The sequence below is a fragment of the Penicillium maclennaniae genome (genome assembly GCF_028827695.1).
Source record: "Penicillium maclennaniae strain IBT 15551 chromosome Unknown utg000004l:1.0-3007600.0:1.0-3009580.0, whole genome shotgun sequence".
Taxonomy (NCBI): Eukaryota; Fungi; Ascomycota; class Eurotiomycetes; order Eurotiales; family Aspergillaceae; genus Penicillium; species Penicillium maclennaniae.
In genome coordinates, this window is record NW_026623216.1 from 2,348,221 (window position 1) to 2,373,158 (window position 24,938).

At 51.5% G+C, this 24,938-nt stretch overlaps 14 protein-coding genes across 14 annotated transcripts; 8 read left to right on the top strand and 6 right to left on the bottom strand.

Moving 5' to 3' along the window:
* Positions 1-52: 52 nt before the first annotated feature.
* Positions 53-951, bottom strand: atp4 (F1F0 ATP synthase subunit 4; the record flags this gene model as incomplete). The annotated part of the gene is made up of 4 exons (XM_056966679.1): positions 53-78; positions 131-353; positions 412-857; positions 921-951. 4 exons carry the CDS (start codon positions 949-951, stop codon positions 53-55), a joined length of 726 nt encoding a protein of 241 aa, XP_056823460.1.
* Positions 952-1,161: 210 nt separating this feature from the next.
* Positions 1,162-2,850, top strand: noc4 (ribosome biosynthesis protein NOC4; the record flags this gene model as incomplete). Its single annotated transcript, XM_056966680.1, has 2 exons — positions 1,162-1,766; positions 1,818-2,850. 2 exons carry the CDS (start codon positions 1,162-1,164, stop codon positions 2,848-2,850), a joined length of 1,638 nt encoding a protein of 545 aa, XP_056823461.1.
* A 207-nt stretch (positions 2,851-3,057) lies between these two features.
* Positions 3,058-3,678, bottom strand: N7477_005018 (uncharacterized protein; the record flags this gene model as incomplete). Its single annotated transcript, XM_056966681.1, has 1 exon — positions 3,058-3,678. One exon carries the CDS (start codon positions 3,676-3,678, stop codon positions 3,058-3,060), a length of 621 nt encoding a protein of 206 aa, XP_056823462.1.
* A 1,520-nt stretch (positions 3,679-5,198) lies between these two features.
* Positions 5,199-5,982, top strand: N7477_005019 (GPI anchored serine-threonine rich family protein; the record flags this gene model as incomplete). The annotated part of the gene is made up of 2 exons (XM_056966682.1): positions 5,199-5,345; positions 5,395-5,982. 2 exons carry the CDS (start codon positions 5,199-5,201, stop codon positions 5,980-5,982), a joined length of 735 nt encoding a protein of 244 aa, XP_056823463.1.
* Positions 5,983-6,521: 539 nt separating this feature from the next.
* N7477_005020 (uncharacterized protein) lies at positions 6,522-7,631 on the top strand (the record flags this gene model as incomplete). The annotated part of the gene is made up of 1 exon (XM_056966683.1): positions 6,522-7,631. One exon carries the CDS (start codon positions 6,522-6,524, stop codon positions 7,629-7,631), a length of 1,110 nt encoding a protein of 369 aa, XP_056823464.1.
* A 1,663-nt stretch (positions 7,632-9,294) lies between these two features.
* On the bottom strand, positions 9,295-11,029 carry N7477_005021 (uncharacterized protein; the record flags this gene model as incomplete). The annotated part of the gene is made up of 2 exons (XM_056966684.1): positions 9,295-10,653; positions 10,724-11,029. The coding sequence occupies 2 exons, from the start codon at positions 11,027-11,029 to the stop codon at positions 9,295-9,297; spliced, it is 1,665 nt and encodes a 554-aa protein (XP_056823465.1).
* A 1,103-nt stretch (positions 11,030-12,132) lies between these two features.
* Positions 12,133-12,775, bottom strand: N7477_005022 (DNA-directed RNA polymerase II subunit RPB7; the record flags this gene model as incomplete). The annotated part of the gene is made up of 3 exons (XM_056966685.1): positions 12,133-12,306; positions 12,360-12,440; positions 12,527-12,775. 3 exons carry the CDS (start codon positions 12,773-12,775, stop codon positions 12,133-12,135), a joined length of 504 nt encoding a protein of 167 aa, XP_056823466.1.
* Positions 12,776-13,885: 1,110 nt separating this feature from the next.
* N7477_005023 (2-hydroxy-palmitic acid dioxygenase MPO1) lies at positions 13,886-14,618 on the top strand (the record flags this gene model as incomplete). Its single annotated transcript, XM_056966686.1, has 4 exons — positions 13,886-13,918; positions 13,969-13,992; positions 14,049-14,108; positions 14,160-14,618. 4 exons carry the CDS (start codon positions 13,886-13,888, stop codon positions 14,616-14,618), a joined length of 576 nt encoding a protein of 191 aa, XP_056823467.1.
* An 814-nt stretch (positions 14,619-15,432) lies between these two features.
* N7477_005024 (F1F0 ATP synthase subunit alpha) lies at positions 15,433-17,559 on the top strand (the record flags this gene model as incomplete). The annotated part of the gene is made up of 5 exons (XM_056966687.1): positions 15,433-15,504; positions 15,679-15,848; positions 15,975-16,031; positions 16,089-16,209; positions 16,309-17,559. The coding sequence occupies 5 exons, from the start codon at positions 15,433-15,435 to the stop codon at positions 17,557-17,559; spliced, it is 1,671 nt and encodes a 556-aa protein (XP_056823468.1).
* A 965-nt stretch (positions 17,560-18,524) lies between these two features.
* On the top strand, positions 18,525-19,802 carry N7477_005025 (methylenetetrahydrofolate dehydrogenase (NAD(+)); the record flags this gene model as incomplete). The annotated part of the gene is made up of 4 exons (XM_056966688.1): positions 18,525-18,721; positions 18,894-19,527; positions 19,580-19,669; positions 19,725-19,802. 4 exons carry the CDS (start codon positions 18,525-18,527, stop codon positions 19,800-19,802), a joined length of 999 nt encoding a protein of 332 aa, XP_056823469.1.
* Positions 19,803-20,225: 423 nt separating this feature from the next.
* On the top strand, positions 20,226-21,569 carry N7477_005026 (uncharacterized protein; the record flags this gene model as incomplete). The annotated part of the gene is made up of 5 exons (XM_056966689.1): positions 20,226-20,348; positions 20,407-20,502; positions 20,568-21,088; positions 21,159-21,204; positions 21,462-21,569. The coding sequence occupies 5 exons, from the start codon at positions 20,226-20,228 to the stop codon at positions 21,567-21,569; spliced, it is 894 nt and encodes a 297-aa protein (XP_056823470.1).
* A 186-nt stretch (positions 21,570-21,755) lies between these two features.
* Positions 21,756-22,533, bottom strand: N7477_005027 (signal peptidase complex subunit 2; the record flags this gene model as incomplete). The annotated part of the gene is made up of 3 exons (XM_056966690.1): positions 21,756-22,034; positions 22,110-22,408; positions 22,500-22,533. 3 exons carry the CDS (start codon positions 22,531-22,533, stop codon positions 21,756-21,758), a joined length of 612 nt encoding a protein of 203 aa, XP_056823471.1.
* Positions 22,534-22,793: 260 nt separating this feature from the next.
* Positions 22,794-23,830, top strand: N7477_005028 (ER membrane complex subunit EMC3; the record flags this gene model as incomplete). The annotated part of the gene is made up of 6 exons (XM_056966691.1): positions 22,794-22,843; positions 22,897-22,930; positions 22,997-23,180; positions 23,228-23,362; positions 23,413-23,574; positions 23,640-23,830. 6 exons carry the CDS (start codon positions 22,794-22,796, stop codon positions 23,828-23,830), a joined length of 756 nt encoding a protein of 251 aa, XP_056823472.1.
* A 219-nt stretch (positions 23,831-24,049) lies between these two features.
* N7477_005029 (uncharacterized protein) lies at positions 24,050-24,770 on the bottom strand (the record flags this gene model as incomplete). Its single annotated transcript, XM_056966692.1, has 2 exons — positions 24,050-24,136; positions 24,192-24,770. 2 exons carry the CDS (start codon positions 24,768-24,770, stop codon positions 24,050-24,052), a joined length of 666 nt encoding a protein of 221 aa, XP_056823473.1.
* Positions 24,771-24,938: the final 168 nt, after the last annotated feature.

The following is a 24,938-nucleotide window of genomic DNA, read 5'->3' on the forward strand; positions in this document are numbered from 1 at the left end:
CCCTATAGTTTTGTACACAATGGTAACAGCCGACGGAGCCACCGGTGACCATTTAGTTAGCCTTGGCAGCCATGATGCCTATTCAGCGTTAGTACAAGTCAATCAAGCTACAAGACGAGCGAAAACTCACGCTCAACATCGGCAACGCTCTGCTGGAGGATCTGCTGCAGAACCTTGGGGTTCTCAAGCTCCTTCTGGATCTTGCCAATGATGGACTCGGCAAGCTCACGCTGCTGGCGCTGCTTGACCTGGCTCTCGTAGCGGACCCAGGAGTCAAGAACCTGCTTAGCCTCGGTAGCCAGAGCGGTGCGCTGCTCGAGCTCGAAGGCCTGGGCCTCCAGCTGGGCGGTTTCCTGTAAAACAAGTCAGACCGGATTCCGCAGACAGACATCCAAATCAAGTGTATGTTACCTTGGAAACAGCAAACAGCTGCTTGGTGACCTCGACAACACCAGACATCTGGGAGACGTTGTCAATGCGCTGCTGGACAGCGTTGGTGTGGTCGGCACGGGCAGCGTTCAGGATGTCCTTGTGCTTCTGGACCTGACCCTCAGCCCACTGGCGGTAAGCAGGGCCACCATACTTCGCAACGGCGGTGAAGACGGAGAGCAGACAGAAGGCGGCGACGGTCTCCTCGTTCATCACGTAAAGCTCGTTGCTGATGGCGGCGATGGACAGACCGGCGGCGGCGGATAGAGTGGCGGTCTTGGACACCAGCGAGTTACCGGGGATGGCGTTCAGGATAGACTGGGCCTTCTTCTCGGGGCTCTCAGCGGGAGTGGTGGCCGCGCGGGTCGAGGTCAGAATAGAGACGGCAGGGACGCGGGCAGCGATGGTCGGCCGCAGCCGGGCGGCGCCTAAGGGGTGAAGTCAGCATCTGGAAGAAGCGAATCGAATTGGCGAGGTCGAGAGCGGCGTACCCATGGCACTCTTAGCAAGACGCGAAGCCATTGTTGGAGATGAGAGAGGTCTTGAATATGTGAGGGTGAACCGAAGAGGAGACTTGAAGTCGGGACGGCTAGGACGGGCTTGCAAACACTAACCGTTTAAAGGCTAGCGTAGACTCGCGGAAAAACCCGGTTCCGATCTTCGAAAAATCGCAGCCGAGAAAAAAGTAACAAGTTCTGAGATCACGCCAGCGACTTGGTTTTCACGCCCAAAATGCCTGCGCCCGTTGAGCTGAACGGCTCCAAGAAGCGCAAGAGCTCCAAGAATGGTGCTCCCTCGTCTAAGCGCCGTGCGGTCGCTGAGGAAGGCGCCGATACTGTTACAATTGAAAAGCTTGAGAATCAAATTGCGGAGTCTCGCAAATACTACAACAATATCGCAACCCTGATCTCCATGCTGAATGTCGAACCCTCAGCTAAAAAGCCCGAGCTTGCTGTCGCAGTTTCTTTATGCCGAGTGTTCAGCAGATTGATTGCCGCGGGCAACTTTGTTGATTCAAGCCGTGCCGCTGAGAATGAGAAGATCGTGGTGGCATGGCTGAAGGAGCGGGCCTTGGAATATCAGAGGGCTTTGATGGCAATCATGCGGGAAGCCGACATCGATTCTCAAGTCACTGCTCTGAGCTTGGCTATGCGCATGTTGAAGGCACGCATTACACATATCCCGGGAGCAGAGCACAATGTCTGGAATACTCTTTTCAGTGAAATCTTCGAGGCTATCGTTGAAGCTCAGGATGGTCAGGACTTGCAGACCGAATTTGTTTCAAAGTATCTGAAGGAGTACGAAGACATCAGATATTATTTCTTCGTGCAAGTATCGTAAGTACTACTTTTGGAAACGGAAGTATACAGGTTATTGACTTGAAATAGTGAATATGCAGAGACCCGCCGAAGCTCTACCACCCTCGAAACCCTCATTTCTCTCCTCTCCGCCTGCGGCGACGTCCCCAGCGAAACCCACAAGTTCGAGACCTTCTTCGTGGAGCCCGCCGCCACCAACAAGCGCATCCACTCCGTCAATGCCCATAAGAAGCGAGCCCAGGAAGCATGGCTGGCCATCCTCCGCAACAATCTTTCCCAGGCGCAGCGCAAATCTCTTCTCCGCATCATGGTGCACTCCATCGAGCCATGGCTCAGCCGACCAGAGCTCTTGATGGATTTCCTGACGGACTCATACAACGCGGGCGGCGCCACCTCCCTCCTCGCTCTGTCGGGTCTCTTCTACCTCATTCAACACAAGAACCTCGACTATCCTCAGTTCTACGCAAAGCTCTATTCCCTCCTGGATGCAGAGCTTTTGCACTCCAAGCACCGCTCCCGCTTCTTCCGCCTGCTGAACACCTTCCTCTCCTCCACCCATCTTCCTGCCGCCCTCGTCGCAAGTTTCATCAAGCGTCTTTCACGCCTGGCTTTGAACGCCCCTCCGTCCGCAATTGTGGTCATTGTTCCGTTCATGTACAACCTCTTCAAGAGCCACCCCACCTGCACATTCATGATGCACCGCGAGATCCGCGACAAGGAGCTAGCAGCTGATATTGAAGCGCGCGGAATGGACGATATCTTCGACATGTCGGAGTTGGATCCCCTGCACACAAATGCCATCGAGAGCAGTTTGTGGGAAATTGAGACCCTACAATCTCACTACCACCCCAATGTTGCGGCTATTGCCCGCATTATTTCGGAGCAGTTTACAAAGCAGGCGTATAACCTAGAGGATTTCTTGGACCACACGTACCAGGGCATGTTATCCGGAGAGCTGGGTACAGGCGAGAAGCCGCTCCGCAAGCCGCCAGTTGTGGAGTACCAGATTCCCAAGCGTATCTTCACAGATCGCATGCTTGTCGAAGATGGCGGTGTGGACTCTGGTCCGGGCAGCTTCATGCGTGGACTGTGGGACTTCTGATTTTGCATATACACCATGAGTTAGACGGGCGTTTTGAGGTTCTGTACAACAATTCCATTGTTCCATGACATGCCAGTCATTAAAAGAAAGTCCACCTGAGCTATCTACTAAAGAAAGAGAAGCTTTCCCATGGGAATGAAGAAGTGCAAGTCAGTAGCATCAACAAGATCATCCCCAACTTTTCCATGCCTATTGGCCGACGACCACTTAGACCAATCTCGTCGAATCAAGATAATAATTTCCAACGGGTCGATACCCAGGCGCGACTCGATAATGCCTCGCATTATGTATCAACACGGTGCCACTCCTATGATCCAAACTCGGATCATACTGTAAACACGGCAGCGACTCAGGCTCACCAACCGGCAACACAACAGCTGTATGGCCATCCGCAAGCGTATGTGGATAATAATCACACAGCACATCCAGACTGAAAATTCCCCTTTTCATATCCGTCAACTTGTCCTCATCAATAACTAAACACGTCGCATTCTGAATATGCGCGCGCATCTTCTCGAGAATCCTAGCAGCCTTGCGTCGCCGGTGTTCACGCTCCCAGTAAGCGTGCTCCTCGATGATTTCCATTTCCCAGATGATCTGCGCCGCAGTCGCAGCGAAACGGACGGAAGTATGGATGAGATTGAGCATTGTATGGAGGCGGGTTGCTGTTTTGTTGAAGAGGGAATCGATTCGTCGCCGGGCTTGATTGACGAAGTCTGTTATTACTTGCAGGGTCTCACGGGTGTACAGGCTGTCCCAGAAGGAGTACCAGATGGCGGATCCGACGCGGGAGGCTGTTATGCGACTAAGTTCCAGAGTTGTTATCATGTTGTGGCAGACTGTTATTGAGGATAGGGCGCTGAGGCGGCATTGATTGAGGGACTCGAGGTGGTAGTGTGTTAGAAGAGAGTGACCGGGGCTAGTGTCTGGGTCAAGGAGGGGATTTGGAGAATGTGATGTCGTGTAGTAGCGGAAGTGGCCGCTGGATGGTGTTGATGACAGGACAGTTGAGGTTAGACCTGAGCTGGATGAGTATGCGTAGCTGAGTGTTGTAGCTCGTGTTTCTCGTGACAAGTGGGCTGGTTCTGAGGATAATTCATGGAATAAAGATGAGGTTGAGCCCGGATCAGTGTCTGGTTCTGGGGCTGAGGATCTTGCTCGTTGGCAGTCTGGCATCGGTGTGTATAGAGAAGGTATCTGGTTTTGAATTTGATCCGTGGGGTAGTGAGTGAACGTATGGCTCAATGTGAGACTTGGTATTAGCAATAACAACAATGCTTCAATGAGTGTATCTGGGCAGTCATTGAAGCTCATGTCAAACTCGAGTCGCAGTGGACTTGCGGTCAAGGAAGCTGCTATCCAACTTTGCATATTGCCAGATTGGGCAAGATAATCCCGTATCAAAACATGCTCTCATCATATCGAATTGATCTTGTTTCATCGTCTATGATTAGGATTTGATCTTGTCAACTTCGACTATTCATAGAACTCAATGCTGGCCGATAGAAGTATGACGATCACCATCAACAGCGTATGGAATAGACTCGTCGATCTTAGGACATAGGCACGCGATCGCTTCAATTGAGACACTCGCTCGAGATTTGGACGAAAGATTTCTCCTCCGGGCAGTGGACAGTGCAGATGTCAATGGCCGCCCTTGCTTATATGATCGACCAAGCTCTATCTCAGCGACGTTCACCATCACCAAGACTCGGCTACCCCTTGGTATGGATTTATAGGGTCACACTTGGTTCGAGAAATGCACGAAAATATTGGCCCCATTTAAACGGGCTCGGTCTATAGCCCTATACCTCGATACTATGGTATCTTGATTCGGGGCACTCGGGAAGGGATGGCATGCTTATTTAAGCAATTCTGTAGCTATCAACTCTGGGCGGTTTAGAGTAGTTACCTGATGCTGTTTTTCGGACTGGGCAGTCACGCGAAGCTATAGGCCGCATCCCAGAGCCGAACAATCGGTGCCATCCATCGCGGCATCGCAAGTCTTAACATCTTTCAACGAACACTCATGGGAAGAATCTCAGTTGTTTACTGAAGCATTCCCCAAACAAATAGATGGAAATACCTCGCCCACCACTCATAGATGGTGGTTCAATCGCCCCGGAATGTCACATTCCCTCCCAGTACACAGTCAGTATCAACATGGGCAACCATCACCTGGGCGATATCACAGCGCTTCTTACGAGAGGATAAGAATCGTCGTGCGCCACTGATATCCTGGCTTTTCTTTTTATCGGTCTTGACTCGTCGACAACTTCCCAGGGCACTGATACTTTTACTTTCTTTAATATCATACCTCTAGCTCTAATTTTTTTTTTTTCAGCATCATGCATTTCACCAGTGTCCTCGGCGTATCCGCTACCCTCTTCGCTCTGGGTCTCGCCGCCGACCCCTTGGCCTTCACCAGCTGGCCCAAGGATGTCCGGGCTGGCAAGCCCGTCACATTGACATGGGCCGGTGCCGTTCCTGACCAGGTACCATGAACAGTGCCTAATATCATAGATGGATGCTGATATATCATAGCCCGTGACCTTGACTCTACGTAAGGGCTCCGCCGGTAATCTGAGTGATGTGGAGGTCATGACCGCTCAAGCCAAGGATGGCACTTTCACCTGGACTCCCGGTAAGAACGTCAAGGAGGGTGAAACCTATGCTTTCCAGGTCAGCCAGGGTGGTCAGCGCAACTACTCCGCTCTGCTCAGGGCTGGTGCTCCAGTTCCCTCTGTCTCGGATACTACCCAGGACGGAACTACCACCATGGGAACTACTGCTTCTGGCACCTCCGCGACCAGTGATGCCACCACCACCGGTACCGACACCGCTACCAGCTCTGGCATGACCACCGGCACTACCACAAATGCTACTCAGACCACTGGCGTCACCAGCAAGCCCCTGATCAGCTCCGCCGCATCGGCCACTCCCTCCAGCAGCCCGGCATCTACCTCCGTTGTTAGCAGCACCGTCACTACCGACGGTCCCTTGATGACCGCCAAGCCCACACCCAAGAAGGCCAAGCACAGTGCTGGTGTTCAAAATGCTGCCTCATCCTTCCAGTACTCTATGAGCCTCGTTGGTGGTGCTCTTAGTCTTTTGGTCTATCTGGTCCAGTAAAGGTGAGAGGGTGAATTGGTTGAATGTATGGGCAAAATCATTCCAGAGCTTCATGTATATAAACCCAATACCCCCTGATATCGATAGGTGGCTTTTGGTTGGCGTTGAGAGGTAATGAAAGCATGTCGAGGTGTTCACGATGATGTTATCCCAGAAGTAGCTCGGCGGTGGAGCGTTCCTGAAAGTCAATAATTCGTTCCCGAAACAAAGCTCCATGAATTATCCACCTTCAACCTCCAACCTCTCTGCACAGCGCTAGATTATTTCGCGTCACCCCTCCACTACTAGTACCCTCTTGGTATATATTGTCCTATTTGAGGCTTTCATCGATGTCACGTTAAGCTCGAAACCCGTCGCGACCTCAAATGAGTCTCGGCGATGATTAAGCGCCGAAATAAAGCCACGACCACCCATTTGGCCCAGCTGACATTTGATAAAGGTATGCAAAGTGATCTGGTCTTTCGTGTTGTCCACCTGCGCTTTCTTCTGGTCCCCGCCTATCATCGTGCTTCCGGAAACAGCGAGCCCCGGCCGTCAACATGGCGAGTCTGGGGCGTGCCATGCGCCGCTTGACCTCACATCCACGCCTCGACAGCATTACTGACTTGTTTTCCATAATCTCTGCAGAAGCCCCACAAGTCAATCTCTCCCATGTGGACACTCAATTGAACATGCACCAATTCAACGGCTTTTTTGAAGACGGATCTACGGCCGCCGATGGCCTCAGAGGTCAGTCCCATTCTATGTTGTATTCGGCCCCAATGCTCATTCTATCCCTGAAAGATTCCCAAGGCTCTGCCTCTGTGCCCTCCCATGCACCCACAAGCCCCGAACTGAACACCGAAGCACCAACAGAATGGTCGGCCGTCGGCCATGCGGCTGCCACCGGCAAGTCAGGACGAGTCATTCACAACCTCCAGGAGGAAATCGCACGCTTGACCCGAGAATGCAACATGTACCGGTCGCGCGCGGAAGAAACGCAGCGGTCGAACGAAACCCTCAAAATTCAAGTGCAAAATATGAGCGAGCGAGTTCGAAACCTGGAGCAAGTCCACGAGACCAATCTCAATTCGATCGCCCGCAAAGACAAGAAAGTGGAGGAGCTGCGTAACGAGCTGCATAATGAGCGGGTCAAGCGCCAAGATGCGGATGCCAACGCCAGCAAGACCAACCAGACCATGCAAGACGAACGCGAGAGTCACAACCGCGAGCAAGCAAAGATGCAAGAGATCGCCAAATTCCACGAGACACAGTACGAAGTGCTCGTTAGTACGACCAAACGCGACAAAGCCGAACTCAGCAAACGATTCAAGACACTTTTTGCGGAACTGCAGACCCTGGCACAGGCACAGAAAACCCAACATCTGTCATTTGACCGGCTGGACGTTATTGCCGAGCAAAAGAACCGCGAGATTGATAATCTGAGAGAAACGAATGAGAAACTCCTGGCGCGCCATGCCGACTACAAAACCTTAAAGGACGATGAGCTACGCGGAGAGATCGAGCGCTCTCACGCCAACAACGACAGCATTGAAGCAACCCTTGCATCAATCAAAGAAGTGCAAGCACAAATGAGATGGGCTATCCAAATCAACGACATGGAAAAACAGCGGAAATACAAGGAGAAACACGAGGAACCCAGCAAATAAACCATTGATCAAAGTATCACACCCTTGAGGCCGAAACATCCATCCCAAGACTAACCATGCCACCAGCCCCCATATGCACCATTCTACGCCCGCTCGCTCTTAACATACATACATACTCGCATATCGCCCGGCGCCCCTATTCATATTCCCCTCATTCGCGGTGCACGGCGTTCCGGAAGCGCAGATACCCATCGCAAGGCTCGGTATTGATTCTTCATGCCTTGAGCATTCGCTTTGTTTCTTTTATCCCTGTTATATCCCGATGTTCTGATGACCACTGCATACTTCCATTTTGAGAATTGGCGGTCGATGGCTGTGCCTCGAAGAGTAGGTCTGTTTGTTTCTATTGATTCTTTGTATTTCTATTTTCTATTTCCGGGTTTTACATAGTAGAGAGAATACATTAAATACATTTACCTTTCTGTGCGCTTTCAACATATCCATGACCTTCTGTCGACTGTCTTCTAGATTAAACATCCAAGTAGGTAATAGGAATTTCGTGTCTTTCACCTAGTTTTTCCCATGCCCCGTCCAAAACAATCGACGTCCGCTCACGCTCCCTGAGCTTCGTTTCCTGGTAATCATCTCCACCGAATCAGGTCTAATGAAATTTCCTTCCATCTCTTCTACCCGTGGATAGGGTCTGATCTCGATTGATGGCAATATGAAAGATCCACATTTACCAGGCAATTCACACCGTCAGAAGCCCGCTGCATTGGCAGCTCAATATCAAAAGTAGTCTCCTTCACTGACCCCCGCAAGACAATCCCCTACTTAGAGCCCAAATGACCTTGAAGACACCATCGAGACTCAAGCGCTTAAAGAGTGGAATCTTTCCGAGGACTACTTCCAGGCGTTCGAACCAAGTGTTGAGTAGCTCGAATACGGGTATAAGCAATCGTAATTGGGATTTTGGGCTTCATAGCAATTTTGAGGTGAACTGGATATTGATATGGATCAACATGATGTGCGGCGTTATAGGCATTCGTGTTATTGGTGGTGGCTCTTTTTGATAGTTTATCTTGCCCTGTTGATACAATCTCCCATTCTTTATGCAGTTCATTGAAGCCTGAGGTCCTCGTTCTAGGTAGGAGCCACGGAGCTCTACTTAGACTTCTTCTGTTCCTTTTCCAATGTCTCCTTGGATATGACCTCGAATATGTCATGGGAAGTGTATCACCACCGGTTGTTATCCCTTTTGCTGTGCTCTATTCCTGGTCCGACGATGATGTGGACTTTCACTGTGTATCCTTCAGAACTTGTCTCAATAGATCCATCGCCTTCGACGATATCTTGAACATAAATCTCATGCTACACATCAAGGTACTGTACGCACCAATCTGAGGATGACATAGTCAAATTCCTATTGAAAACCCCCCCCATTCAAGCAGCCTAGCAATTTAGCCACTGCAAGCACAACAGCTACGTACAGAATCGGAGAAAGAAAAATAAGGAACACTCTCGAAAGACAGGCACTCCTGGCGCGACGACAAGAAAAGAAAAGGGGGGGTGACAAGAAAGGAAGTAAGGCCAGAAGATTCCATGTGCAACCCGTCTGGCCTATGATATTTTTGATGATTGAGGGTATCAGTACACATTGCTCGTGATTAGGTAGGCCGTGCATAGCATGTTGTGGTAAAATGAGACGCGTATGCAAGCGAGCTCACTCATCGCCGTAGGTCCAGCTGGGCTGATTGTGTCCCTTGGGATTGTGAAGGTGTGTGGCTGGGCGGATGGCTTCGGGAGAGTTTTCGAATTCCTGGTCCCAGGATGATTCCATCTGTTTGATTGACGCGGCACGGTCAGAGGAGATGGTCTTGACCTTCTCGCTTTCTGTTTTAGTGGGTGTGGGTGAGCCGGATAGTTTCCAGTGAGCGTCGAGGTTGTTCTTTCGGCTGGCGTTATTGCCGGTCACGCCTAAAGGCTCATTCTGCGATTTAGACTGGCCAGGGGTCGACGCGCCGTTCTCTTCGTCGAATAGACGGTTCTTGTACAGACCCTTGCCGCGGTTTCCATAGGAGCTGATGATGCGGTCAGCGTCACCACCAGTTTCGTCGTCGGTCATGTCGAAGTGCTTGTCTGCGTCTCGGCGTGGCTTGTGCACGGCCGGTCTGGCCGGTGGGGAGTCAGCCTCGCCGCCGCTATAGCCAAAGGAACGTGCCTCGTCGGTAGATTTGGGCTTGGGGGTAGCGACGTCGTCAAAGTCCCAATGAGCCTGCTGGCGCGATTGAGCACGTTGGGGCTCCTGCTTCACCTCCAGATCGGCATTGTTGGCGCCAATCTCGAAGTGGTCATATTTCTTGGGGTCACTTTTGTAGTACGCACGATCTTCGGACTTGCCTTGGGTCGCATCGTCGGCGCCAATCTGGAAGTGGTCGTATTTCTTGGGGTCGCTCTTGTAGAACGCACGCTCCTCAACCTTGCTATCGTCTTCAAAGATACGGCTTCCCTGGAATCTAGAACCAGCCCTAGGAGCAGTCACGCGCTCGGCCTTTGATGGTGTGCCAGGGATCTCATCATCGTCGTCTGTCACGAACAAATCACCGTAAGAGCGCGTGTTAGGCCGAGCACCGCCATAGGGGCGCACCACGGCAGAAACCTTCGGCTTAGTGGGCGAAATAAGCTCTGTTAAAGACTCGGCGGCGTACGGGTCCTTGATGTATCGCTTGCCATTATGGCCGGCCTTCCGGGGTTCCTCTTCGCTTTCATGAGGAGCCTCGGTGTGGTTGGAGGACAGGAGATCGAAGAGGGAGTCTGCGGCGTACGGATCCTTGATGTATCGCTTGCCGGGCGAGGCAGGGCGCGAAGGAAGGTCATTGCCCTGCGACGGCGCCTGGGCAGGGGCCTCGGAATTCTGTGTCGCAGCGTTCCTGAGGAGTCGAATCTGTTCCTTGCCATCGCGAATGGGCCAAGTACGGGCGCTCTTACCAATCACCTGAACCGCCTTGAGGAGCGCAGCTTGATCCCAGTAAATTCGAACCTGCTGAATTTCGTTCTGGGCGTTGAATTGGACGATGTGGAGCTGCAGGAAGCTGCATTAGCGGAGATCGTACTTTGGAGAAACCATGGAAACGCGATTTTGGGAAATTTACCGTGGAGATGTTCGCGACGCTGTCAGCCAGGAAATTATCGTCCATCGCGGGAAGATAGGCACCGCCACCGTTGAACTTTAGGGTGACCTCGATATCGAGGCATAACGCGTTGGAGCTCTCGATGACATTGATGATCTCCTCAGACTGCTTCTCCACGATTGACGCTTGACGCCTCACATGGCTAGCGACCGCGTCGGCGCCATCGATGCGAGTGGTGGTGGGGACATAGATTAGCGACACATTGGCGGCCAATGGTGCATTGCCCTTGTTCAGCAACTTCTTGTAGCTATCCTGAAGAAAAGTCATGATTGCTAGTCCCAACGGTGCCGGACAAGAAAATGGGAGAAGGGAGAAATCGGGAGGATATCAGGGGGGAGGAGAATGAGACAAACAAGCCGAGGGGAAACTACGGGGCCGAGACTTGAAGGTTGACTATCGGGATGAACTGCTAGGGAAGGTGTTACTGTTTGCCTGCGTCGACGCGACTTGACGTATCAGATACTTGCAAAATGTATAAGCTGCTCCATACAGACGCAGGTACCGGCTACCTAAGTGGACACCCGTTGGCACTCGAGACGAATGGTAAATAAATCAGGCGCACGGGGAACCCGCCCAACGCGCCAGTGTTTCAGGCATCTGGCTAAGCCCCAGTCGCAGAGCCACGGTTTACCCTCATCCCTCGGGCAACTCTTGCTGAAAATCTCAGAATTCCAGGTCAATACCTAAAGAATGAGAGGGTTGTTGGTGGAGTTCTAGTTCGGTCTGCATGGATTGTCCACAAAATGATAAAATTTACGTGCAGAGCACAGTGGATACAGGGCGCGTGTCGATATGTGATCTGGCCAATCTTTCTAGAACTTTTACTCTACAGTTGGAGTTTTCCTCAAAGTTAAGGACAGAAAAATTACCCAGGGAGATGGGTCAAGTTCTAGATGTGTATTGTACAAATCGAAATACTGTACAGCAAAGTGCAAATATAGCGGATGTCTGGATCCAGATTTCGGTCGATCTGCGAGCTGCGGACATGGGACAAACTCTTTGGTTCGGATCAAATCAATTGATAGCATGCATATGTGAGTGAAATATTGAAATGCAAGGGCTACTCAAGGGCTGCTGTCGGCCTGCATTCGTTTTTGGCTTCGCTCACTCAAAACAAAGAAATCACATGCAAAAGATGGGATAAGTATCATCATCCGTGTTAACTCCCAGCAGCGCCAATTGGGAAAAAGATCTTTTTGGTCTCCACGAGAACATTGTGTTTGAAGACTCGCCGCGCCTTCTGCGGACTCGTCTTGTGTATAGCTCGTAGTGTAAGAGGGTTGGGTATGTATCGCGGCTCGTGTCTCATTAAAGGGGTCTTTCGGAGAGTTGTGTTAGCATTGAGATCCTCAACAGATGGAATTATAGTCTCACCCAAGGTAATCCTCCTTGATTGTGCCAATGGCGTTGATCGCAGCCACGTCGGGTTTGACACCAAGAATCTTCAGGCGCAAACTGGTTCCTTTCTCGATCACCTGGTCTGCATGATCGGTATACTGCGGGGGCACGGTGTTCGGCTCCCATTTGATATCACCGGGAATGTTCTTTCGCGCTTTGTTAGTGACAGGAATCGTCAGGGTGGATTGACCGCCCATACCTTTCGAGCGATAAACACGGACAAAGGACCCGCCAGAGTGAAGATACCCGTTGGCTTCACGGAGGTAACAACGGCGTCAACCTAACGATTCTCATTGTCAGCAAAGAGTTCACAAAGCCAGAGCTGAGAGCCAAAACTCAGAGCAGAGACCGGCCTTCACTACGTACCGTTTCTCCTCGGAAGGGCTTCCAGATAATCGCGCGATACTTAATCGTGTATTCGGCATTTCCGCTGGACGGTATCACTCGTCCCTCGCCGATATCGACCATGTCCATTACGCAAATCACGAAATGATCACCCGTACATCGGCCTTCCTCCTCCTCATTGAGTCGGGCGACCAGGTAGTCTCGCATATTAGGTCCGAAATAGGACGGATGCAGAGAGATGATCTTAGTCTCCTCCTTGAGGAAAAACATATTTGCGGCGGTTGACGGGTCGGCTGCAATGCGCAGTGGGGGGCAGGTGAGAGGTCGTCGACGTTGCAGAGTGCGGCCTCGCGGCAGAGGTTGCTCGAGCTCTGTGGGAATTTTCCTCTGCAGTGACCGGTAGGAGCGAGCTCAGGGATTGGATTGCGCGCCGGAGGTGCAGGGTCGTGGTCAATTAGGGTGAGGTCGTTGACGGACGATAGGTCATGGCCTGAGGGGAGGCAAGACTGAGGGTAAAGACTGCACGGGGGTAGACGGAGGAATGAACGACACTCGGGAGCAGATACGGTATCTGCCGGGAAAGAAAAGGCAGATACACCGATGCTGCGCGCTTTCTGGAGCTGAGATTGTCTCCGCCGATGAGGGACTCAGCGTGATCGGTCACGTGAGATCGTGAACAATTGAAGGGCTCAGGGCGACATGGAACTATGTTTCAATTGAAAGACAAGCAGGTGTAGTGATCTTTGCAGCAATCACTGAATTGACCAAAGGGCAATCTACAGAGTCTTGATGAACAGGTCTCTTAACGTATGATTCATGCTCCTCCCCGCTATATTTTTCTATCCCGTCTGTTCAACCATCTAGGTGAGCATGAAGCATCAACATTTTTTTCTTCTGCAGAATCTATCATTCCAGCTCAGAGAGCCGAAAAAAAGTCCAGCATGATGCATGGATTTCAGTACTTCGCAATTGTAGATTGAGTAAGTGTTTTGAGTGGTGTGTATTATCATCTTTCAACATTCGCGGATATGTATCGTGGCCCAACTGAAAGAAACTTTTACCAAGCAAGCTGATACCAGCTAATTTGGGGTATGAGAACATATCAAGCTCTAGTTATGCATTTAGATTGCACAGAATACATCTTTCGAGAATAAAAGCATCAAATTTCAACGCAGTACGCAATATTACCGTCGACATCACTGTAGCTGGTGGGCCGTACGACACCAAAACAAATCCTCGGCCCAAGCACATGACGGTCAATGGCGAGGCATTGCACCACTTAGCGCGACCGTATACGCGGTGATGTAGTCTCACGCCTCCACCCCTCAACAATTCCATCCGAGCGCCCACCTGCCCTGTCTCATCAGCGATCTGATCAATATGGCGCTTCATCTTGAAAAACAGCTGCTCTTCGTAAGTATCTGAGTCCCTCGACTACCCGGGACCATGGCTAACTCCCGCAGTATGGAGCCTACCACAGCAACCCAGTACGGAACATCCGGTTAACGAGTATTGAGAAGTATTGGACTTATAAACTGCATAGGTGAACGTCGCAATTCACATTACATGTGTACCGGTCTTGCTATTCACTGGAATAATCTTGGTAAGCTGGCATGACCTTTCCCAGGAGCGACCACTGATGATTGAATGTTAGGCTTGCAACTGTCCTCCTCTTTTCAGCGTTCCCGATGCCATCTCTTTCGAGTACCTCCCTGCCAATGCCGGAACGATCGGGGCCTTTATATACACCATCTTCTACGTATTACTCGAACCGGTAGCAGGCGGCCTGATCGCACCGCTGGTGATCGGCTCAGCAGCATGCGGAAATTACCTCCTTGGAGAGTACGGAACGATCGTGAACTACTGGGCCGCGGGGATTCACGTCGTGTCCTGGCTGGCGCAATTCGTTGGACACGGTATCTTCGAGGGGCGGGCTCCGGCATTGCTGGACAACCTTGTCCAGGCCCTACTCCTGGCTCCCTTGTTCGTGTGGATGGAGATTCTGTTCTTCTTCGGGTATCGCCCGGAGCTGAAACAGCGCTTCGACAGTAATGTGGAGAAGGAAATTGCCAAGTTCCGTCAGCAGAAGCAGCAAAAGAGTCGGGCCAAATGAGCGATCGGCAGTGGACGAATGCGGATATGCGGATACAGGATCGACTTTGTTTCTCCGTCGATTATGGTCCGTCGAGTTGCGTTCTCTTGTTTCGAAACGAAATAATTTCAAGAAATCTTGAATGATATGGTCTGTCATGTCTGCAAATCCCTAGCGGATTGGCATTGAAAAGGCACGAGGTGAATCTCGGGTATCGGCCCAAGGCACGTCCTGCATTACCGAAGAAAGGAATAACCTAAAAGGTAAGGTGCATGGTCTACCATAACAGATAGAGGTGGAAAATAATAACACTATCGCACCATAATGCATTATATACATGCCTCTATCGTAGGTACGAGGTATAAGTCAAGGGTCCAATGTATAAAATGCTACGGTTGCCGTGACGAAACGCATTAGCTAAGCGAGTCACTTGACCAGGGAACCCGTAGATCCGAGAAGAGAAAAAAACGGGAAGGGCTGGCCCGCTTTGGTGGCCAGCTCGCCCACAGTGGTCAGCCCCAACCACAAAGAATGGGAATTTTTGGAGTCAAACGAGAGAGCTAGAAAGGGGAATCGATATAAATTGTAATATAGTAGCTGTGGAGGGTCGCGTATGGCACCGTGTAGCCGCAAGAAATGGCCAGCGTGGAGACGGGCCACATCGGAGAAGCCAGTGTCCGAAGAGGCTTAGCGCGAGTCCTGAGAATCCTGGCCTGCCCCCGACGACAAAGCTCTCCTTCCCACTCACACCTTCTCCTCCCTTCCCGATCTCCTCTCCCCAATTACATATCTCCTTCAGAGAATTCATCCTCCCATCCTCTGAACCTCCTTCACAATGTTCAGGAACGCTCTGCGGCAGTCCAGCCGCTCCGTTGCGGCCGTCCAGGCCACCGGCCGCGTCGCCTCGGTGAGTTCATCCCATCCTGGCCATCCTCGTCCATCAACAACCCGACCAATTCCATCTCGAATTTGAGCTCGATTGGTCCTCGGATCCATTCTCAACCCTCGTCCCACCCATTGAGGATAGCATGGTCGGCCTTTGTCTCAATGGCGTCGTCGCTGACAAGTTTTTCATCCCCAGGTCCGCGCGGCTGTCCCCGGCCCCATCTCCGGCGCCTCCAAGCAGGTCCGTTCCTACGCCTCCGAGGCCAAGGCCCAGCCCACCGAGGTTTCCTCTATCCTGGAGCAGCGCATCCGTGGTGTTCAGGAGGAGGCTGGTCTTGCCGAGACCGGTCGTGTTCTGTCCGTCGGGTACGTCTATTCCGCTAGGGTCGCATGAGAAAAATTCGATTATCGGATTCGATCTCGCCAAACATGCCCGCAACAATCATTATACGACTACACGACGAACAAGAAACTAACCATGATTTTGAACAGTGATGGTATCGCCCGTGTTCACGGTATGACCAACGTCCAGGCTGAGGAGCTGGTCGAGTACGTGCACCCCAAAGTCTTGGCATTTCCCAACTTGGTAATCTAACATGATGACAGGTTCGCCTCCGGTGTCAAGGGTATGTGCATGAACCTCGAGGCCGGCCAGGTCGGTGTTGTGCTCTTCGGTTCCGACCGTCTCGTCAAGGAGGGTGAGACCGTCAAGCGTACCGGCGAGATTGTATGTCACCCCCTGTTCCCTCCCCTTGGGTGGAGGTCCGTCTGATATTGGATCCCACCAATCCAAGCCTCAACAACCCGTTCTAACAAGTCATCCTAGGTCGATGTCCCCGTCGGTCCTGAGCTCCTCGGCCGTGTTGTTGACGGTCTGGGTAACCCCATTGACGGCAAGGGTCCTCTGAACACCAAGGAGAAGCGCCGTGCCCAGCTCAAGGCTCCCGGTATTCTGCCCCGTCAGTCCGTCAACGAGCCCGTCCAGACTGGTATGAAGTGTGTCGACTCCATGGTCCCCATCGGCCGTGGTCAGCGTGAGTTGATCATTGGTGACCGTCAGACTGGTAAGACTGCTGTCGCTCTCGACACCATGCTCAACCAGAAGCGCTGGAACAACGGTAGCGATGAGTCCAAGAAGCTGTACTGTATCTACGTTGCCGTCGGTCAGAAGCGTTCCACCGTCGCCCAGCTTGTCAAGACCCTTGAGGAGCAGGATGCCATGAAGTACTCCATCATTGTCGCTGCCACTGCCTCTGAGGCTGCTCCCCTGCAGTACATTGCTCCCTTCACTGGCTGCGCCATGGGTGAGTGGTTCCGTGACAACGGCCGTCACTCCGTCATCATCTACGATGATCTGTCCAAGCAGGCTGTTGCCTACCGTCAGATGTCCCTGCTTCTCCGCCGTCCCCCCGGTCGTGAGGCCTACCCCGGTGACGTTTTCTACCTCCACTCTCGTCTGCTCGAGCGTGCCGCCAAGATGAACAAGACCCACGGTGCTGGTTCCCTCACTGCCCTGCCCATCATTGAGACCCAGGGTGGTGATGTGTCTGCCTACATTCCCACCAACGTCATTTCCATCACTGACGGCCAGATTTTCCTGGAGTCCGAGCTCTTCTACAAGGGTATCCGTCCCGCCATTAACGTCGGTCTGTCCGTGTCCCGTGTCGGTTCCGCCGCCCAGGTCAAGGCCATGAAGCAGGTCGCCGGTTCCCTGAAGCTCTTCTTGGCTCAGTACCGTGAGGTCGCTGCCTTCGCCCAGTTCGGTTCCGATCTTGATGCCTCCACCAAGCAGACCCTTGCCCGTGGTGAGCGTCTGACCGAGCTGCTCAAGCAGAAGCAGTACTCCCCCATGGCCGTTGCCGACATGGTTCCCCTCATCTTCGCCGGTGTTAACGGTCTTCTTGACTCCATCCCCGTGGCCAAGATCCTCCAGTGGGAGAGCGATCTCCTTGCTCACCTCAAGAGCACCCACCCCGAGATCCAGTCCACCATCGAGAAGGACGGTCAGGTCACCAAGGAGTCCGAGGCTAAGCTCAAGGAGGTCATCTCCGCCTTCAACAAGTCTTTCAACGCATAGGTGAACTAGAGAACACAACTATCGACTGATCATGTCTTGGCGATCGTTATGTTTTTCTGACTCTATGTGTATAGACCAGATAGCTTGTACAATTTTGAGGCCATTATTTCGTTCTGTTCCTTTTTTTCAGTGCCGGCGGCTCCTGGGCTCTTTTTCTCACGATTACGCCCTGGATGTAGCGATCTAAAATCTACATGTCCTACTGATCCGGGGTAAATCTGTCAATTGTTGCCCTTAGGCTGTTGGTCCTGCAAGAGGGACTCGGCTGATCTATGGGCTACCAAAATGTGATTATATCCTGTACGTTTAGATTTTTCCGCGCATTGGAGGGCGCGAGATGGGAGAAGGGCCATTCTTCCGTCTGGTCTCAATGTCCTCCATGTTGGATCCGCAATTTATCTCTTTTGTTCGAAGTATTTGAATCGTAAGAAAAATGTAAGCGCATGGCTAAAATGTCTTCCTCCGTAATGATTTTAGGCAGTGGGGTTAGATATTGTGATTGCTGAAACCTGGGTAAGTTAGGTTAACCCCTTTCGAGACTTGTCGTCAATTTGTCTTTCGAAGAAGCACCCATCTGTGGAGCTAACACTCAAGATTTGATAGTTCCAAGGTGATTTTGCGTAAATGGTCGTCAATTCGTGGTAGCGGCCTAGTCCGGTCCATTGTATAGCACGCGCTCCAGGTGACCTATATCCCACGCACTCATGATTTCTCATCCAAGCCAATGTGTTTGCCCACAAATTGACAGCTCGTCCATTTCTCTCAACCATGCTTCATGTATGCACCCCTAAATTACCCGGCCTATCGCGGCATGCCGGCAACTGCGATCTCGGCAAGTGAGGCCGAATGCGGCACCCGATCCCTTATCGATAAGCGAACAATCTTTTTCCCTGTGAAGTATCGGACCCCGCGTGAACAGCAAGCCCAATTGTCCCTGACTTGCGTCTAGCTACACATCTGTCGTCATGTCGGCCCCTACAGCCTCAGCTCCCTCCTCCTGCAAGGTGGTTCTGGCCAAGAACGTCTCTAATGGCCTGCTCAAGGAAGTCCAGGAAGGCGTCAAGACTCTCGACAAGCCGCCGCACCTGGTTGGTTTCTTGGCTAACAATGACCCTGCGGCTTTGATGTATGCGCAATGGACGAAAAAGACCTGCGAGGAAAAGTGAGTATTTCATCTTGCCTTGACTTATCGAGTCCAGTTCATCTGCGAGAGGAGTGGTGGGGTTGTTTGCATGATTCATCCATGCCCCTCGTTGAAATCGCTTCAACCTGAACAGCATTCAAAGCCATGGATACTTTGCAAAAACAAACAAACTGACCATCTCTCTCAATAGCGGCTTCAAGTATTCCCTCCGCGAAGTCTCTCGCGACGACATCGAAGGCGCTATCCTCTCTGCCAACACCGACGATGAGGTCGACGGCATCATCGTCTACTACCCGATCTTCAACAACCGCCAGGATCAATACTTGCAGCAAATAGTCGATGTCTCCAAAGATGTCGAGGGTCTCAGCCACCGCTACATCTTCAACATGTACCAGAACATCCGTTTCCTGGACCCCGAGACCAAGCGCCAAAAGTGCATCCTGCCTTGTACCCCGCTGGCTACTGTCAAGATCCTCGAGTACCTTAATATCTACAACACCGTTCTGCCCTCCGGCAACCGTTTGTTCGGTCACACTATTTGCGTTGTGAACCGGTCCGAGGTTGTTGGCCGTCCGTTGGCCGCGCTACTGGCTAACGACGGCGCCTGTGTTTACAGTGTTGATATCACTGGCGTTCAAAAATTCACTCGTGGTGAAGGGCTCAAGAAGCATCGCCATGAAATTCATGAGATGGAGGGTGCTACGTTGAAGGATGTTGCGCCGCTTTGTGATGTTGTTATCTCGGGCGTTCCGGGTGAGAAGTACAAGTTTGATACTAGCCTGCTCCGTGACGGTGCTGTTTGTGTCAATTTCTCGAGCGAGAAGGTGCGTAAAGTGTGGTCCATTCTTTTGATCTGTAGCTAACATCGTCACTCAGAACTTTGGGCCCGAGGTGAAGGAGAAGGCCTCCATCTTCGTTCCCTCCATTGGCAAGGTTACCATTGTTTGCCTGCTTCGTAACCTGCTGGTATGCCTTGATTTAACCCGATCCCAATTTTGACCACAGTCTGACCATCTCGCAGCGACTCAATCAGAACCGCCGCCTCGACGATATCAAGCCTGCCGCGGCTACTGAACGCCCTGGCACTATCGAAGCTTAAGTGCAGCCATCGAACTTCAACTGACGGATGTGATGAGGCTTTATGTGAAAATCTAGTATAGACTGTTGTTTTTAGCCATTTTTTGACTACATCCATTTTTGAACAATGTATCGTTTTCCATGCTACCTTCTAATGACGTTGTAGCAATACTCCCACCATTAGAAGGCCGACAGGTTCTGGAAACCAAACCAAGATGCTGGGTAGATTCGAGATATAACTTAGCCTTTTTACATCACTCAGTGATGCGTTCACGCTCGGCCTTCGTGGCGATATACGGGTACCTTATCCCGAACTAAACTAGCATATCCCGTGTGCCAATCGACGCTAGTGGGGGCGGGAGAGGCAGTCGTGTGCACGTCCTTGACATCGGGATCGCCGTCTGCTTCTTCATTTGCTCTGCACAGACGGAATCCCGCAAGAAACATGTCTCAAACTATACCCGTTGAACAGGGTAGCATCCCAGCCAGTGTCCGACCTCATCCAAGCGGAGATCTTTCGGCGGAATCCATTCACGAAGAAATCAAGGGCTGGCTTGAATTTATAACGGTAAACCCTCTTCCTTATCCCACCTTTCTAGGGAGAACTTCCGCTGAGAAGATCAAAGGAACAATGGAACCCTCTCCCGAACCCTGAGGAAGATCTCCATCAACGACGTAATCTGATCGAGAGATGGGCCACAGCCGACCAAAGCTTCCGCGACGTATGCAAAGCAGATCTAATCAACATGCAAGCCTATACTAACTCCCAGCTTTCAAAACTAACTAGTCCTACGGTCTCCGCGCAACATCTCAAACATCATCACCCCCCAAAATCCAAACACTGCCTCCAACCCTTGAACAGAGATTCATCTGCTCGGCCCCAGTAAACCGAGAAACCCACCCAACCAATTACACCAAGCTTCTCAAGATTCTCATCATCCTCTATTTATCAGAAAGCGCAGGAGGCCACCCATTCAGCCACGCCAAAGCCGGCGAATCTCCGAACCCGCAGATTCCGACTTTCATCGCGGCGGACTCTAACCTCGAGGTTGCAGGACAAGATTTACTTGCTGCGCTGTTTCTACAGAATGCGGATTTCCGTATGATTGCCATTAGTCGGACGGGAACTGTGTTGTTCCACAATTTGGCACATAGACTCTGGTTCATCATTGATCAATCTGGTCTTGACTCGGGGCGTGTATTATTGGTTCAGTTCGGGCCTAATGGGCAGGCGATGCTTGCTGTTGCGAGGAGACCGTTTAATCTGGGTGAGATGGATATTGATGGGGATGACAATAAGAATGAGCCGTATGTTTCCTTTCCTTTTTTTCGTCAAAGGGCAATTTTAGGAGACTTCATGGCTAATGTGCTTTTCTAGGCTGGATATGACCTCTAACATTCTTGATATCCTCGAAGGGATTGAAGTACGTGGAGAGTTCAGAGTGGCTGGATGGGGGAATAGGGAGACTTGGGCGAGAGATATTGAACGATGTGCTCCAGGGTATTTGGAGCTTGAGGCGCGTGGTCGTGAGGTGGAGTTTAAATTGGAATCTCTTCAGAAACTTGTTCAATAATGATGGGTTTCTCTGTATCTGTTAAACGTTCATTTTAAGCTGAAGTATATCTTGAAGTCGCATACATTGTTACTTGAGTCATAAAAATTCGGTCATTAGGATTTCAGGCCTGCGAACATGCTGCCAGTGAACCCAAGTCAACTGGATCTAACGTCATCTTGGACTACGAGGACGACAACCTTGGAGGACTTGAAAATGCCAGCTCCGAAGTTTAAGATATGGGTCCATAGAGCAAAATAGACCCAAACGAAGGGGAGCTTTCAGGCAAGTATGGCTCAAAATCGTGAAAACAACTATGACGATGATATGCAACTCCGTGGCATGATTAGATGCCTTTTATCCTCAACCAAATAATCCCAAGACTCATATAAGAGTTTCTTATCAGGGCCAGAAGACACTCATCACTTGGCATCTTTGCTGCTCTCACCCGGCGGCGGAACAACAGTAGAGACACCACCAGTCTTCTTCTCGTTCTCCTTCGCTGCCAACCTCAACACGTCGACCTCACTGGCCAACCAGCGACGGAACGGCTCGGGATGAAACACGCCGTCTTGTGAGAACCATGTGGTGAAAGGTGCTTCGAAACGCTTGTCTTGGAGGACCTTCCCATTGGGGGCTTTGTAGACCACGTGCAATTTATATGGAACGCTGTTCTTCACGACGGATGAGGAAATGGAGATCTGTAGATTTTGTCAGCAATCTGCGCATGAGGAAGAGCTTGAGAAAGCGTATGAAAGGACTGTTTGTGCACGTACAGTCTCTCCAGACTTGCGCTTTCCGCTAAACACCTCTCCTGCCTCGACGGCCCAGATCCAGAATGTAAGCGCGCTGTTCAAGATGAAGTACGAGACAACGGCGGCCATAATCCAAGGTGAGGTAGTCGCTTCCCAGCCTAGTTTACGGTCGGCATAGAATGTGAAGCCGGCGATTGCGACGGCGCTGTATCCAAGCAGGAAGCGGATGTTGCTCTTGGTGTGGTCTATCGTGAAGGTGAAAGGTGCGGGGAGGTTGGCCAGGTAAGGGAGGAGAGCATCATCAGTAGTCGACTTGAGGTCTTGAAGTTGGATACACGTTAGCTAGGGCCGAGTGATTGACAGTTCCATCGAGAGCGCGCCGTATAATGGAGTAGAGCGACAGCTACTGACCGTTTGTTGAGTAGACGGGCACCTTGGACGCCATGTTTGCGATAGGAGCACAAGAAAGGCAGTGCTAGATCCACTTCCTGTCTTGTTGAGCTGGAGCAATGGTGATTGTGGTGAGGGCGTGTTTATGGACACAGTTGCGTCGGAGGGAGCTAACGGGCCAATGACCGCCCGCGCGACCTCACCTCCTTCAGGCTTCATCACTCTCCGCATTCGCAACCATTCGGAGATCTCTGGGGTTCCTCGTTACTGAACCCGTCCACTCTTCTCATCTGGCCCACTGGTATTCCTTTCGAAATGGCTGTCCAAGGGGATGAGCAGTCCATCCTTCGGGATCCGGCTCTCTTGTGAGATTCCCTCCACAGCATGCGGGCAAGCCGAGCTGACCTCGATTGCGCAGTTACTGGATTCTGTTCCCTATCACTGTGGTTATGGTATGGTCCCCGGACTCAATGCCGTCTAAAGTTCAAGAAATCCTAAATCTAACCCCTCCGCGATAGATTCTTACCGGAATCTTACGCCACTATGCAACTGTCCTGATGCACACGCCCCCGAAGTCCCCCTCCACCCTTGCTGAGTCGCGCGAACGTCACGCCCTCCTCCGCGGTGTGAACCTCCGCAACCATGCTTGCGCGGTCTTGGACCGTGAAGCGTTTGAGGCACGGAAGAACTACCTGGTCTCAGGTTTCCGCAGTGGCTCGTTCTTGAAGAATCCCGAAAACCGTGGCCAGCCGCCGGCGAACCCGATGACCGATCCGCAGGAATGGAGGCCATGATGGGCATGCTGAAGGGAAACATGATGATGATGATCCCGCAGACTTTGATTATGAGCTGGATTAATGCCTTCTTTTCGGGCTTCGTGATCTGTACGTGCTGGCCTTGGGGCTCCGGAGGAATGATCGCTAATCTGTTGCAGTGAAATTGCCATTCCCTTTGACCATTCGCTTCAAGTCCATGCTGCAGTCTGGTGTCATGACCCGGGACCTGAATGTCCAATGGGTGTCAAGTCTGTCATGGTACTTCCTTAACCTCATGGGCTTGCAATCCGTGTTTGGCTTCATTCTCGGCAGTGATAATTGTGAGTCTTGTCTCTTAACTAGTCAGATAAATTTCTGTCTCCAGTTGAGCTAACATAAGTCCTAGCTGCCAACCAGATGGCTCAGCAGATGGGCATGGCCAACCCTGCCGCTATGATGAACCCCTTGCAGCCTGGTCAGGACCCCGACAAGCTGTTCTTGGCTGAAGCTGAGAACCTTGAGGTCATGGAGCACTTCTCCATTCTGAACGGAATCGAGGAGCGAGTCCTGCAGAACTTCGCCACTGCTGTGAACTAAATGATCCGTTGGTGAAGGTTTGATGCTTAGTGTCGGTGTGTATATGTGCCCTGAAAGGCATTGCTTTCCATAATAGACAATAAAATTTGTACAACTTAAAGCATTGCGCCGCTACGAATAACTCTACATTTGTAAAAGATCGTCAGAGCTTCCCGAATCGACGTTTCCATTCACATCATTATATCGTTCATCATAACCAGCATGTTTACCTACCTGTAGCTAACGGTAGTTGATCACATCGTTCAAGACCCAGACCTCGCCGTTGGAGACCTTCTCAGCGACACTGTCCACTTCGATGTTGCCCGGCTGGATCTGATACCAATTAGCTGTTGTCGACCTACCATTTGGCACAGGAACTCACTAAAATCTTATCGCCCTTCTTTTCCCACCTGAGCTTCTTCCCACCAAGGGTCTCGACTTCTTCTCCGTTTCTCCACGGGCTCGCTGGGATGAGATGGGCTTCCACGAACTTCTGTAGATTACGCTTTGCTCGATCCTGTCCATCTTGCCCCTCGTAGGCGTCCACCTCCCCAAACTTGCTATAATCCTCTGGAGATTCCCACGGCTTGCGAGGCAATCCTTGGATAGCACTGTTACGGGGTGCTAGGACGGTCATGTTCTTCGAAGGATCATTCAGGCGGGCAGCGATCGGCTCAAAGTCCCGAGTCAGCTGGGCGAAGATGTTGATTCCCTTGGTCTTCGGGAGAACATCCGAGATGATAGGTCCATTTTCTTGACCCGAGAGGTCCTCTTTCGGCGCCACCGTCTGCGGTTTGAGTATATCGGGGATAAGCTTATCCATGACTGATTGTTGAGTAGGCGCAGCGCGGAGGACTTGTTGGTGGTAATTAATGGGATTTGATAGACCCCACAAAGCAGCCGTAGAGCAAGTAAGTGTCAAAAGGAGAGCTAAAGACTTGATGGCTCCAGAGTCTTTCATCTTGGATGGTTTCCTGCCTTGTATGCGCAGACATGCCGTCGCCAGCCATGACGCAAAGGCGCACGTGATGCGGAGTGAATCACCTGATCGTTATCGATAAGGGCCACAAGAAATTGGACGGCGGGGAGAGTTGCTCTCCACGTACTGCTCTCGTTCGCTTTGGCTTGT